Raw genomic sequence first — 15474 nt, forward strand, 5'->3', positions numbered from 1 at the left:
GATTCCCCACTGGTCTTGACAGTCTGCCTCCATACTGTTACATGAGAGAGGAAAACTTTCATCTTGACTGAGACGTCTCCTGTAGGTCTCTGATACATCAGCCAAACCTGCATCCCCACCAAACCCGTATTCTAACATTTGCAAGATAAATGATTACACCAAGATTATGTGAGGGGGCTAAAAATACATGAAAAGTAGTGGTTTATGATCTCTTTTCAATTCTTAAAACCATTTTTAAAATTTAAGTTCAAACTAATAAATACCAAAGTTAAATATAAAGCCAAACAGTTTATGTGAGCATCCAATAGCAGGATGTCTTTGTTTTTCTAGTTTATTTTTTCACTCACGGTTTTTCAGCAAATGCTTATTGAAGAGCAGAATTTTGTTTTAAACACTGTGAAGGAACATTGAAGCACTATGAGGGACACCTTGGTGAATAAAAAGTACTTTCTCCAGGCAGATTTCAAGGCAGTTGTAGAAGTGAAATGTTTATGGAATGGTGACATGTGACAAGTGCCAAGGAAACAGTCCCAGGGAAGGCCCAGCAGCTCAGAAGAGAGACCTCTGTCACCTGTGGGTTTTCGTGGCCAGGAAGTCATCTGAGCAGGCTTCCACTTGATTACATCTCAAAAGAATATTATATTGATAACACTATAGATATGTTTTGTTATTGGATAACTTGCCCCTTTTCTTTCAGATTTTTTTTTCTTTTTTTTTTTTTTTTTACCAGGATTGAACCCAGGGGTGCTTAACCACCGAGCCACATCCCCAGCCCTTTTTCATATTTTATTTAGAGACAGGGTCTTTCTCAGTTGCTTAGGGCCCTACTAATTTGCTGAGGCTGGCTTTGAACCTGTGATCCTCCTGCCTCAGCCTCCTGAACTGCTGGAATAACAGGCGCTCTTTCAGATTTGATCCTTAAGCCTATATAAACTTCCTTTGCTTTCTCAATCTCAAACATATCTTATTGAGATTTTTTTTATTGTATTCTTTTAACTTAATTTATCCCTGGGTATAAAAGTTTCCTATTTATAAATAATGACATTTTTAAAAGTAACAGTGATGATAAAAATCTTTCCATGGATTGTATTTGGATAAATTATTAGCAAAAAAACATTCCTGATTTATTAGGCAAACAATTTCCTCTTTTGACGACTGGATCCTATAAAAGAAATCCTAGGACAGTAGAAAACTTTTTCATCCTGCTAAGAATTAAATTATATACTTATACATATTTCTGTTACCAAAATAAATTAGAAAAAGCAACAATGTCATCATGCTATTAGATGCTAATTATATATAATTTTATATATGTGTGTGTGTGTGTGTTCATTACATATATAATTTCTAAGGAAATCATCCTCTGTTATCTTAACGAAATACTATTGCTTTTTATGATTTATTTCTGGCTGGGGGTATAGCTCAGGGGTAGGGTGCCTCCCTAACATGGATAAGGTCCTGGATTCAATCCCTAGCATCTGAAAAAAACAAAAAAACATCATATGTATATGGTTCATTTTGTAGACGAATGTTGTCATCTTTTTTAGTGATTAAGTCCACTAGAGCGTTTGATGGCAGTTTTGTAAGACCCAACTTTTAGTTTTATGAATCTTCTTTGTCCTATCTAATTCAGGTTGAGTACGAAGGCCTAAAGCATGAGATCAAGCGGTTTGAGGAGGAGACGGTGCTGCTCAACAGCCAGCTGGAGGACGCCATCCGGCTGAAGGAGATCGCCGAGCACCAGCTGGAGGAGGCGCTGGAGACGCTGAAAAACGAAAGGGAGCAGAAGAACAGCCTGCGCAAGGAGCTCTCCCAGTACATCACCCTCGGCGACAACCACATCAGCATCTCAGTCGACGGCCTCAAGTTCGCGGAGGACGGGGGCGAGCCCAACAACGACGACAAGATGAACGGGCACCTCCACGGGCCGCTGGTGAAACTGAACGGAGACTACCGGGCGCCCACCCTGAGGAAAGGGGAGTCCCTGCACCCGGTCTCGGACCTATTCAGTGAGCTGAACATTTCAGAGATTCAGAAGCTGAAGCAGCAGCTTATGCAGGTGAGAACTTTGCCTAGGGCTGAGAGAAGGGTCCGTTGCACTATGGTAGATTGCATGTGGTGTGCGGTGGGATTTCTGATTCTGGTGTTTTAGTTCCAGGCTGATTTTTTAAAATGTTGCTTCTTCAGGTAGAAATTGAAAGCACAGTCTTTTAGAAGGATACGACAGAAGGAATGTTGAAAAGAAATCTCTTATTTGTATCACTTTAAGGAATGAAGTTCTTAATGTGGTACATACACACAATGGAATATTACTAAGCTATAAAGAAGAATGAAATTATGGCATTTGCCAGTAAATGGATGGAACAGGAGACTATCATGCTAATTCCAAAAAACCAAAGGCCTAATGTTCTCTCTGATATGTGGATGCTGGCTCACGATGAGATGGGGGAGTGGAGATTCACTGGATTAGGGGAGAGTGGGGAGAAGGGCAGGTAGATGGGAATAGGAAAGCCAATAGAATGAATCGGACATAACTTTCCTATGTTCACGTGTGTAACTCTACATCATGTGGCACTCAAATGAATTTCTTTGAGCTACAAAGTTCTGAGAAAAAACAGATTCTTACTAACATTTCTGACTAACAGAGACTCTAAAAGCTTTATACACAAGTGGAACAGCAGAAAATGCAGTTTTTTATCACAAGTAACTGTATGTCTAGCTTCCAGATTAATGGTTACATTTCCCAGGAGTACTTTAAGCTATAAAAAAACAACAAGGACTTTATGTATACAAATTGGCTAGGATACTATATGATTAAAAACACAGAACAGGTGTAAATCTGAAACCAAAGGATTCTAGATATTCCAATATAAGCTAAACCTTAATTTTTAACATCTTCAAGTTATATGTATCCAGAAGAGTGAGAGCCTTTATCTTATCACACTATGATGGGACTTTCTTATTTATAGAGCCCTGCCCCCTAATCTTAATTCAGTGCCATTGGAAATGTCTGTAGAACAACGATACCGCCATAGCCTGGGGGTTTATTTGAAATTGCTGGGCCCATATTGATCTACTGAGCCAGGAATCTGGCTTGTTAGGTGGTTAAATTTGGGACTAATCTTCAGTCTAATGCCTCCAAGGTTCGTCTTGTATAGCTGATAAATTGAGGCTGTTAAGATTCTAGCAATCGTACAAACAGAAAAATGAAAACTTGATCTCCATTTGTATATTTGAATTGAAATGCATTCTGCTGTCATGTATAACAAATTAGAACAAATAAATAAATTAATTAAAATTACAAAAAGAAAAGACTCTAGCAATCACTTATTTTACAGCAAACAGAGCTTCGAATTTTCTTCTTCCAAAGAAATGAACAATGAAACAAGCAGAAATAAAGACGAGACAGCAAATAAAATTAATTTGTTAATAAGTTTATTTTTAATACTGCATGCCCTTCACTTTACCACTCCAGTGCTTGTGGCTGCTAAAAGACAGTTTTTGCAATATTTAATTTGAGTCAAGATAAGAGACCATGACCACTGGAAGAAAACCGGTTTTATATAGCATTTCTCCTGACACAAAATCCAGTTCTTTGTGGGTAATATTTTTCCATATCTTTTTCTCAGTTTATACTAATACAAGTAGGTTGGTAGAAATAGAAAACATGCCTCTTCTTGAAAAAGTTGTATACGATACCTATTTTCATAAAAATGTGTGCCCTAAATTAAATAGCACTTATGATTAGTATATTTTCTGAAAGTATCATGTTGATGGCTTTGGAATAAAAAGCCATTGTGAGTTGAGCCTTTTTGTTTCTTCATTTTATTTTGCTGGCGGGGGGAAGATAAGAGGAAGTGGGGCTTCAAGGCATAGGACAGCTCAGTAGTTTTTAACCAAGTCATTTATTGGGTTAAAGCTCAGAGCTGTTGTCACACTTGACCTTAAATGTAATCTGAATTGGGAAATATAAAGTCCAAAAAAGATGAGTAGTTTATCTTCTCATGAGTGATAGAGAAAGAGAACAAGTAAGTCTCAGCAGAGTGAAGTATGCATTTGGGACAGTTCCTCATTATCTGAGACTGTCTCCCAAGTTAAGGAGGTTTAGCCTCTCTGGCCCAGCCTATTAAAGTGCCAGGTATATCTCTTTAGTCATGTGATAACCAAAAATGTCCCACACATTTCAAGTGCACTCAGCTGCTAGATGAGATTTATTCTTGGAGCTACAACATTTTACTTTTCCATTAAATAGGGAGTCGAAAGACTTCCTCATTCGATTGTTGTGAAGGTGTATGAGATAGTTAATATGTGTAGATTGCTTAGAACAGAACCCAGTGCACAGTAAATAGTTATTGGAACTATTATTATTTCAACTCCATAGTGCCTTTAGTTTTTGAAGCACCTGATTTATTTAAGTATTTTTATTCTTGCTACTAGCATTAACTGTTGTTTTTGGACTATCAGCTCAAGAATTGTCACCTGGTACAAGACTGGTACGTGCAACTGAGTGGAAAATGAGAGTTAAGTCTCCTGATATGAAAAGGGATGTTCGTGTTGCAAAACATGAGGGTGAGAAAAATTCTGCAGGATACACCCTCCTTCCTTATCCCAGAGAGCTGTGTGCCTTCAAGTCTTTCATCAGCACTCAGTTAGCATGGACAGTTCATAGAGGTGTAGAGGGGCCCAGGCGGGCCTTGGATCACAAATTTGGCTCCAAATTGAGTAATGAAAACCAGGCTCAGCACAGGAAGGACTTTATAGCTTCTGGTCTCACACCAGCAACACTAACCTCTCAATTTTTTTTTTTCAAAGTAACCATTTATCTTCTCATAATTAGCATATGGTACCAGGGATGCCATATGTGGGTGGTACCAGGGTGCTTTAGCACTGAGTTACATTCTCAGTCCCTTTAAATTTTGAGACAGGTTTTTGCTAAATTGCCCAGGTTGGCTTTGCAGTCCTCCTGCCTCAGCCTCTTGGGTAGCTGGGTTTACAGGCATGTGCTACCATGCCCCGCATTTTTTTCAAAACCATATCAACTGTTTTAGGGATATTTTTCATTCAACATTTTTGGTACAAGGGCAACAGAGTGTATCTTCTCATGAATGATTTCTTTATAATCTGATTGTTTTTCCTTAGCTATGCACTCTTTTGGGTTTCATTCATATAAATAAATTATAAAATTATTATTTGATGTGAAGCTTGAAAATAATATGTCAATTCTGATCAACAGCAGTTCTGATGGGCCATGAAACATACTGTGAGTTGTACTGTTCTAGACATTCTGAAGGGACTCCAATAAAATGCACTTAAGTATTGCTACCTAAAATACTTGAAGCCACATGTGTTTTGAAATTCAATTTTCAGACTATAGAAAGGTTACATGCTGCATATGTCATGTGTATATTGTGTCATCCCCAATGTGGCCACATGTGGTACCCAACAATCACATAATATTAACATTAAAATATTAATGTTAATGTACAAATATGTAACAACAAATCCACCATTATGTCCATCTATAATGCACCAATAAAAATGTGGGAAAAAATTAATACTAATGTTAAAAATTAATGCTAAATGTAAAATGTTAAATGCTAGTATTAAAATTTGTGTAGTAAAGCATGCAAGTATTCATATGAAGAGAAAAAAATCAGGACCATTTTTTATATGAAAAGGCCTTCGTTTGGTTGGGTGCAGTTTTGCTGCTCCACAGGAGTTTAGGGCTGTCATTATATTGCCACCAAACAAGTTATATATAACTTCTATTTCAAGCTTTTTGGACATTGAAATTGTGGCCAACGTAGGTGGAACTGGGGCTGCACGGTTAAGCAATTTTGTATGTACACTTGGGATGGGACAGTTGGTATTTTCATAGTCCCTTTGTCTCTTAGGATTTCTTTTGGCAAGAATACAAAACATTTCATCTGAGTGAAGTCTGTGTGCCATCAAATCTAACACCTATGCTTAGTTACTGCTGATCATGTCGAGGGGCACAGGCTGGGATATAACATCTTAAATGGGGTGATATGCAGCTTTTCAGACTATATTCCTTGTGATTAAGATCTCTTTAGATGGATAGGGGAATAAGTTCAAGAGGTCTGCCGTACAATGTGGTGGCTATAACTGATAACAATGCATTTTATTCTTAAAAATTACTAAGAGAGTAGTTTTTTTTTTTTTTTTTGCAAATGATAAGTATGGGATGCAATATATGTATATGTTAATTAGCTCAAAATTTAGCCATTTCACAATGTATCCACATTTCACAACATTCTGTTATACATGGAAAATATGTACAATCTTTTATTTGTCAATTAAAATTAAATTTTTGTAAAAAAAAAAAAAGAAGAACCTCTTTAAAAATAGCATACGTAGGCCATACCCTATTGGCCTTTTCTTGTCTTACAAGTCTCCATCTATACACATAAATTATGTTATCTCTTTTGTAGGTGTTTACTTAACCTGGTTGGGGTGGAGGGGACCTGTGCATCTTTCTGCCTTGAATGTCAGGAATGTTGGGTAGTTGCCTTCTCTGAAGCTCCTTCACAAAGAGGGAAGGCAACACATTAGCAAAGCACTGGTCCCTTACCATGCCTTTGTTAGAATTAGGAAAAAAGAAAATACAAAACCTGGTCTCCTTCTTTAAGAGGTTATACTGCCATCTGCTGGGAAATGATAATAAGTAATAAAAATCTATAGGGACTACAGTTTAAATATTGCCTCCTTATAGAATTGCACTGTGTACAACCTGCACAGTTATACTTTAAAGCCCTAGTAATAATGCCAGGCCTATTTTGTAGAATTGTGAAGAACAAATGGGATGGTAACTATGAAACTATGTGTCATTCATAAAACTGTAAGTTATTATTACTGTACTGGGAACTCTCCATCAGTTTTTGAGGTGCCAAGGTCTCCACTACCATTTTATATAAACAGTGAATACAGAAACCATAAAATTATGGGAAAGGGTAGATGGTGGTAAGCCTTGATTGAAATTAGGGAGTGCTTTTCTTCCCAGAGCAAATTGGTGTGAATATTTTACTGCTCTATGTCTTCTAAGATTATGGAATAAAGTACAGGAATATCTAAAAATTTAAATTTAGTTAATCAAGCTTTCATTTCACACAGAAACCTATGCACAAAAAATATAAGAGAGGGCTGGGGATATAGCTCAGTTGGTAGAGTGCTTGCCTCACATGCACAAGGCCCTGGGTTCAATCCCCAGCACCCCCCCCACACACACAGACACACACACACACACACATACACACACATACTCGATGGTACAGCACTTACTTATCTAGCATGTGTGAGGCCAAGTTCAATCCCCACCACTACAAAAAAAAAATGATAAGAATAACACAGTAGGAAAACATGTTTTGTTCATCTAGGAGTCCCTGTAAGCTTAACAATAGGCCTCGATAGTGAACAGCTCAATTAGCATCATCCCTTATTCACTAGAAGAAAATTTGAGGGTATTACTAAATAAATTATTTTGGCTTCTTGCTGCCCTAAGGACCTTGCTCTTTCAAACAGATTATAATTGACATTTTCCAGTGACAGTCCAGGACCTTAATTAGTTTTATTAGAAACAAAATAAGTAGATCCTATCTGGAAAAACTAACTAAATTACTTCATCTATTTCAGGAGTCCTTTGTGCTTGTGCTGAAATTTATTCATTTAATTGGAAAAAAAACAAAACACTGTTAACTTTACATCCACATGAGGTCTGAGCAGGAAAACAGGTTCAATTTTTTTAAATGAATTGATTTATTTCTTAGTATCATATTGGATAATTTTACATGTAGTATGAGAAAACAACAATGTTTCTATAAAACTGAAGTTAGTAAATTTTGTTGAACCTCATAGATGTAGAAGAAATAGATTCATATTGTATTTGGGTCTATTCTGTTAAAGGTAATTTGAATATTTTCTATAATGATTATAAGTTATAATAATAACTTTCTATATGTCCACTAAAGTTCAATTTTTATTTGCTTAATTGGCTGGTGCTTATAACCACCATAGGGGGAAGATCATGTCATCCCTGTTGTACAGATAGGGATGGGACGAGGGTGCTGTATGTTGCATCATTTGTTCAAGGTCATAAATCTAGCAAGTGGAGCTGCCCCACACAATCAGTTAAATATTATCTCTGCTTGTCAAGAGCTTACTCCCAAATATGGGATGAAGTTAATTAGAACACATTTGGTCAGTTCCTGGTTCTTAAAACCTAAGAGACACTTTCCTAATACAAGTTGAGCACTTAAGTGATTAAACTACTTTAGAGTCTGTATAAACTTCGTACCACAAGCCTTACTTTTTCTATTACATATCAGTAAATATAAGAAGAGCATCTAGTAATCACAACCAGGGAAAGCCTCTGAGTAGTTTTTATTGTTGCTATTTGGTTTTGTGTTTGTTGTAGAACAGGACTTATGGAGATACCATTCACAAAGCATAGAATCCATCTGTTTAAAGTGGTTGTTAGTATATTCACCAAGTTGAGCAACCATCAACCACAGTCAATTCTAGAACATTTTCATCACACCAAAAAGAAACCATGGGCTCAGTGTGGTGGTGCACACTTGTAATCCCAGTGACCCAGGAGGCTGAGGCAGGAGGATCACAAGTTCAAGGCCAACCTCAACAATTTAGCAAGACCTAGTCTCAAGATAAAAAATTAAAAGGGCTGGGGAATAGCTCAATGGTAAAGTGCCCCTGGGTTTAATCCATAGTACCAAAAAGAAAAAGGAAAGAAAGAAAGCACATATTTGTTAACAGTCACTCTACATTTTCCCAGAAACCCCCAGCCCTAGGCAGCCGTGAATCTGTGAACTTCCTGTCTCTATAGATTTGTCTATTGTGAACATTTCCTATAAACGAATCATATAATATATTGTCTTTTGTAACTGCCTTCTTATATTAACATTTTTCAAGCTTCATCCATGTTGTAACCTGTAACAGAACTTTATTCTTTTTTATTGCCAATAATATTCCATGGCATGGGTAATCACATTTTATTTGTCATTTATTAGTTGATGAACATTTGAGATGTTTCCAGTTTTGAGTTATTATGAATAAATTATGCTGCTGTGAACATTCACCTATAAGCTTTGGGGTGCACATATGTTCTCTATTGGATCGAGTTCTAGAAATTTCTGGGTGACATGGTAACTCTGTTCCAACTTCCAAAGAGCTGCCAGACTGTTTTCTTAGTGGGTGCCCCATTTTATAACCCTGTGTGAGGGCTTTGATTCCTCCACCTCCTTGCCAGCACTTGTTGTTATATACCCTTTTAGTTGTAGCCATCCTAGCAGATGTGAAGTGCCATTTCATCAAGGTTTTGATTTGCATTTCCTTTTTTTTGTCAATGGACCTTTATTTTATTTATTTATATGCAGTGCTGAGAACCAAACCCAGTGCCTCACACATGCAAGGCAAATGCTCTACCACTGAGCTACAACCCCAGGCCCCTTAATTTGCATTTCTTTGAGGACTAATGATGTTTTGAATTTTTTCATGTGTTTCTTGGTCATATGTAAATTTTTTTTTTTTTTTTGAGAGAGAGAGAGAGAGAGAGAGAATTTTTAATATTTATTTTTTAGTTTTTGGCGGACACAACATCTTTGTTTGTATGTGGTGCTTAGGATCAAACCCGGGCCACATGCATGCCAGGCGAGCGTGCTACCGCTTAAGCCACATCCCCAGTCCCATAAATATTTTTTATCAATTAACTTTCTTTGCCCATTTTTTGATTGAGTGATTTCTTTTTATTATTTAGTTGTAGGACTTTTTTTTTAATATATCCTGGATGCAAATTTCTTATCAGATATAGGATTTTCAAATATTTTCTCCTATACTTTGGATTTTCTTTTCACCTTGGTAGTGTTCTGTGATGCACAAAATTTTTAAAAATAAATATATATTTTTTATTTTATTAAAAAATATATTTTTTATATATATATGTAATTTTTTAGTTGTAGATGGACCCGTTTCCTTCACTTATCCAAGCAACATCTATTGAAAACTCTTCTTTCCTTACTGAGTTGTCTTGACACCTCAGTTTATCAGATAATAAACTGATAAATCAGTTTATTACAGATATGAGTCTATTTCTTGATTTGATCTCTTGCCTTGATCTACATATTCACTTTTATGTTAGTATCACACTACCTTATTATTGCTTTGTAGCAAGCTTTGCAATTTCCTTTTTCTTCCCTTTCCTTTTTGTGGTACTAGGGATTAAACCCAAGAACACTGCACCACTGAAGCTATATGCCCCATCCTTTTTTAAATTTTGAGACAAAGTCTTGCTAAGTTGCCCAGGCTGGCCTCAGACTCTTGATCCTCCTGCCTCAGCCTCCTGAGTAGCTGGAATTACAGTTGTGCACCACCATCCCCAACCTTCTTTGTCCTTTTCTAAAAACTATTTTCAAGATCATTTTTACCTATTCAGTGGCCTTTGCATTTCCATGTGGATTTTATGATCAGCTTGTCAGTTTCTGTGAAGAATTCAGTTGAGGTTTTGATAGGTTTTGCATTGCATATGGAGTTCAATTTTGGGAATATTGTCCTCTTTTGGCCCATGAGCAGGGGATATTATTTATCATCTTGTTTGGATTTTTTTGTTTGGTTTTAGAGATTGAGCCCAGGGGTGCTTTACCACTGAGCTAAATCCACAGCCCTTTTTATTTTTCATCTTGAGACTAACTTACTTAGGGCCTCACTAAATTGCTGAGGCTGGCTTTGAACTTGCAGTCTGCCCCCCTACCGTTGTCACTGGAATTACAGACATATATTACCATCCCTGGCTAGGACCTCTTTAATTTCCTTCAACAATGCTTTATGGTTTTCGGAGTATACATTTAGCATTCTTTTATTAAACTTTACCTAAATATTTTATTATTTTTCATAGTGTTGTGAATGCAATTATTTTATTAATTTAAAGTTTGATTTTTTTCATTGCTAGCATGTAGAAATATAATAGAGGTTTGTACATTGATCTTTTATCCTGCAAACTTATTATACTTGTTTATTTGTTCCAATAGTTTTTTAAAAAGTGGATTTCTTGAAGCTGGGGTTGTGGCTCAGAGGTTGAGCGGTCACCTAGCATGCGTGAGGCCCACTGGGTTCAATCCTCAGCACCACATAAAAATAAAACAAAGGTATTGTGTTCACCTATAACTAAAATATAAATATTAAAAAAGTGGATTTCTTAAGAACTTCTATATACAAGATCATATCATAACAGGGGAGATGGCCAGCGTCTCATTGTGGGCTTCCTCTTCCTTTAAGGAGGGTGTAAGCCACCTGGAAACTTAAAGTCTAAATTAATTAGTGAAGAACAAAACACAAATAATCAGAAATATATTTACATAAAGCAGAGCCCCTGATAGATCTAGTCCACATAGGTGCTGGAATTAGACAAAGGAAAGATGGCTCTGGTGGTTTATTTAAGGGGTACATCAAAGGCAGGGATAAGGTTTCAAGGGCAGAGTCTTGCTTAGTGATTTCTTGTAGTCAGCAGGTGGATTGACATCTTGGCAGGTCACATGCAGCTCAGGTGCTGTGTGAGATCTTGGCAGAGCTTGGGTGAGAGGAGAGTTCACCTGCATTGGGCAGTCGGTCCCTGTAGGGGTGCCATAGAAAGTTCCCAATGCCAGACTTATCCCCTCACTAAGCTATGATGCGCAACACAGTCCACACACAAGCCATGGACAGCTTGTGACAATATCTTCTGCAAATAAAGACAATCATGCTTTTTCCTTTCCAATCTAAATGCTTTTTATTTCATTTTCTTTCCTACATTCCCTGGCAAGAACTTTCATACTATGTCGAATCAATCAGTCATGTCTTGTTTCTGATCTTAGCAGGAAAGGGTTCAGTCTTTTTCACCATTGTTTCATTATAGTTGCATCTGGAATGTCCCCAGCCTAGTCCCCAATACATCAATGTCCAAAGATGAGGCTTTAGGGAAGTGACTGGAATCATGAGGCCCCTGATCTCATCAATAGAGTAGTCCAGCCAGGCACGGGGGTGCACACCTGTAATCCTAGTGGCTTGGGAGGCTGAGGCAGGAGGATTGTGAGTTCAAAGCCAGCCAGTGCAGTTTAGGGAGCCCTAAGCAACTTGGCAACTTTTTACCAAAGTGAAAAGGACTGGGGATGTGGCTCAGTGGTTAAGTGCCCTTGGGTTCAATCCCCAGTGCCCAAAACAACAACAACAACAACAACAAAAACAGTAGTCCATTGACTGGTTCATAATTGAATAGACTATTAGGAGATGATGGAAACTGTAGGGGGTGGGGCCTAGTTAGAGGAAGTAGGTCACTGGAGGTGTACCCTGGAAGGGTATATATATCTTGTGCCTTTGCTTTCTTGCTGCCATGAGGTAAGCAGCTTTGGTCCGCCACGCCCTCTCTACCATGATGTTCTGCCTTACCACAGGCCCATAACAATGGAGCTTGCCAACCAGGGGCTGAAACATCTGAAATCATGAGCCACAATAAATATTTCCTCCTCCAAGTTAATTTTCTCACATATTTTGTCAACAGCAATGGAAAGCTGAATTACAGAAGTGTGATGTTATCTATGGTTGTTTCATAGATGCCTTCAATCAGTGTAAGGAAATTTCCTTTTATTCCTACATTGGTGACTTTTTTTTTTCCTAGAACGCACATTGAATTTTCTCAGATGCTTTTCCTGCATGTATTGAGGGATCATGTTGTTTTATATTCTATTAAAACAGTGTATTTTTTTAATATCTTTGTTTTATTTATTTATTTTTGTATGTGGTGCTAACGATCGAACCCAGTGCCTCACACATGCCAGGCAAGCACTCAACCACTGAGCTACAAACCCAGCCCAAAACAGTGTATTTTTCTTATTGATTCTTGAATGTTAAATCAACATTACATCCCTAGGAAAAATCCCACTTCGTTGTGCTATCTAATCCTTTTTATGTTACTGGATTCAGTTTGCTAGTATTTTGTTCTGTATTCCTAATTGATAATCAGCATGTATTTTTCAGTTCCTGTAATATATTTGTCTGGTTTGGGTATCTGAGTAATACTAGTGTCTCAGAATGAGTTGAGAAGGTTTTAAATATTTTACTACAAAGAAAGGATAACTACGTGAGATGATTTATATTTAGCCTGATTTAATCATCCTCCAATGCATAAATGTATCATAGTATCACAATGTCCCCCAAAATATATACAATTATTATTTTTAATTTTAAAAATAGAATTATGGGGCTGGAGATGTGGCTCAAGCAGTAGGGCGCTCGCCTGGCATGCATGCGGCCCGGATCCTCAGCACCACATACAAACAAAGATGTTGTGTCCACCGAAAACTAAAAAATAAATATTAAAAAAAAAATTGAATTATGTACTGAGTTAAAATTCACACACAAGAAAACTCATCCTTTTAAATTGTTAAAAAATGAAATTCATGGAAGTTGATAGTTTAAGAATAGCTTTGATTTCTTTTCCTATAGAAGTCCTAATGTTAATTGTGATTATCTTTTCTTGGTCTTTCACAAAAACTCTATTGGTCCACAATACATGTAAATATGTTTATTTAAAAGGCAAGCAGGGCAATCCCAGCAACTTGGGAGCCTGAGACTGGATCCCCAAGTTAGAGGCCAGTCTCAGCAACATAGCAAGGCCCTGTCTCAAAATTAAAAATAAAGAAAGAAAGAACTAGGGAAGTAATTCGGTGATAGAGCACTCCCCTGGTGTGCGGCGGGGTGTGGGGGGACAGGGGGATATAAAAGAGGAAGATGATAGGAAAAAAATAAGGTGACTCTTTTAGTGATAGATTACAATTAACTCAGCAAATCTCTCTTGGATAAGTTCTTCACAAATGGAGATTAAAATAATGACCCCCAAAATGTAGAATCATTTTAAAGCTTTCAAGTGTTTTACAGTTTTACATTTATTAATTCTAAGCACAGTGAATCTTAAATAGTTTAAGTGCCTGCTCTCTTTGAAATCCAAATACATTAAGGTACTACAGTTCTTAATAACTGAAGGAAAACATAATGCTAGAGTTCTATAAAAATTATCTGTGATAATTCAGTAATCATGTTTTGGTCAGATCCACTTGAATTATCTGGAGCAAAAGAGTGGAATGTGTGTGTGTGTGTGTAGATATATAGGTATACAATATATATGTAGTATATATATATGTATATATATATATATATATATATANATATATATATATATATATATATATATATGCAGATATGTGTGTATATATATACATGTATTGTAAATTTTGAGTATCACTGCCTGTGAAGTTGTGTGTATGTGTATACCACTCCCTATTCAATATACACATACACATATGTATTCATATTCGTATGAAATTTATACCACAACAGGTGTGGTAGTGCATGCCTATAATCCCAGCTATTCAGGAGACTGAGGCAGAAGGATCACAAGTTTGAGGCCAGCCTGGGCAATTTAGTGAGATTCTGTCTCAAAATACAAAAAGGGCTTGGGAGGCTGGTGCTATAGCTTAGTGGTAGAGTGCTTGCCTAGCATGCATGAGGCACTGGGTTTAATCCTTAACACTACATAAAAATAAATAAAATAAAGGCATTCTGTCCAAATACAACTATAAAAAAAATTTTAAAGGGGGCATTTGGGGTGTGTTTAACATACGAGACCTTGGGTTCAATCCCCTGTAGCACTAGAAAAAAAAAAGCCAAGGCTTCTGCTCTCTATTCAGTTGATTTCATCAGAAATAAATTGGGTGTGGAAAGCAATACTGTATATGGAACATCTCCACATGAAACTATGTTCTATGTGATGTTTTCTGAAGGTGTTATCATAAAGAGAATGGTAGACTTATCCTTTTAGACTTAGAACATATATATGTTAAATATGAACTAGCAGAGCATAGCTTGAGAACCATTTCAAACCCATTACCTCATTTATCATAATACTTTGTCTCAAAATAAATTTGAGGCACATTCAGTAATTTTGGGGGTGGAGGGTACCAGGGATTGAATTCAGGGGCACTTGAACTACTGAGTCACATCCCCATCCCTATTTTGTATTTTATTTAGAGATAGGGTCTCACTGAGTTGCTTAGTGCCTCGCTTTTTGTTGAGACTGGCTTTGAACTCAAAATCCTCCTGTCTTGGTCTCCTGAGCTGCTGGGATTACAGGCATGCACCACTGCACCTGGCATTCAGTACATTGTGTTTTGATCAATTTTTATGTTATAAAAGGTTTTGTTCTATTGAGAGATTTTGGGAAATGGTTTTATCTATAATCATGTACACTACTCAAATAATGTTTAGACTTTTCCAAGGAAACCTATTTGATTTTCAAGGGAAAAAAGAACAAAACACTCCTGAAATCCATTTTCACTGGGATTGTACATAATGCCCATAATAGAATATTTGGAAGATTTTCTATCTCCTTTATGAAAAATTCAAATGGCTTGACTTTTA

The 15474-nt window shown here is 36.9% G+C and overlaps 1 protein-coding gene and 1 non-coding gene across 6 annotated transcripts in view; both read left to right on the forward strand.

Annotated features, from left to right (window-relative positions):
* Window positions 1–15474, forward strand: part of Bicd1 (BICD cargo adaptor 1) — a 230738-nt gene that overhangs the window by 169122 nt on the left and 46142 nt on the right. For all 5 annotated transcript variants that reach the window (XM_048802507.1, XM_048802508.1, XM_048802509.1 and 2 more), the window contains exon 4: window positions 1634–2059. In XM_048802507.1, coding sequence (XP_048658464.1) covers window positions 1634–2059 — 426 coding nt within the window. The remainder of the gene's footprint in view (window positions 1–1633; window positions 2060–15474) is intronic.
* Window positions 7164–7236, forward strand: Trnav-cac. The gene has a single exon. It is a non-coding gene; the product is annotated as a tRNA-Val (tRNA).

This window comes from Marmota marmota, unplaced genomic scaffold (genome assembly GCF_001458135.2).
Source record: "Marmota marmota marmota unplaced genomic scaffold, marMar, whole genome shotgun sequence".
In the NCBI taxonomy this organism is placed as follows: domain Eukaryota; kingdom Metazoa; phylum Chordata; class Mammalia; order Rodentia; family Sciuridae; genus Marmota; species Marmota marmota.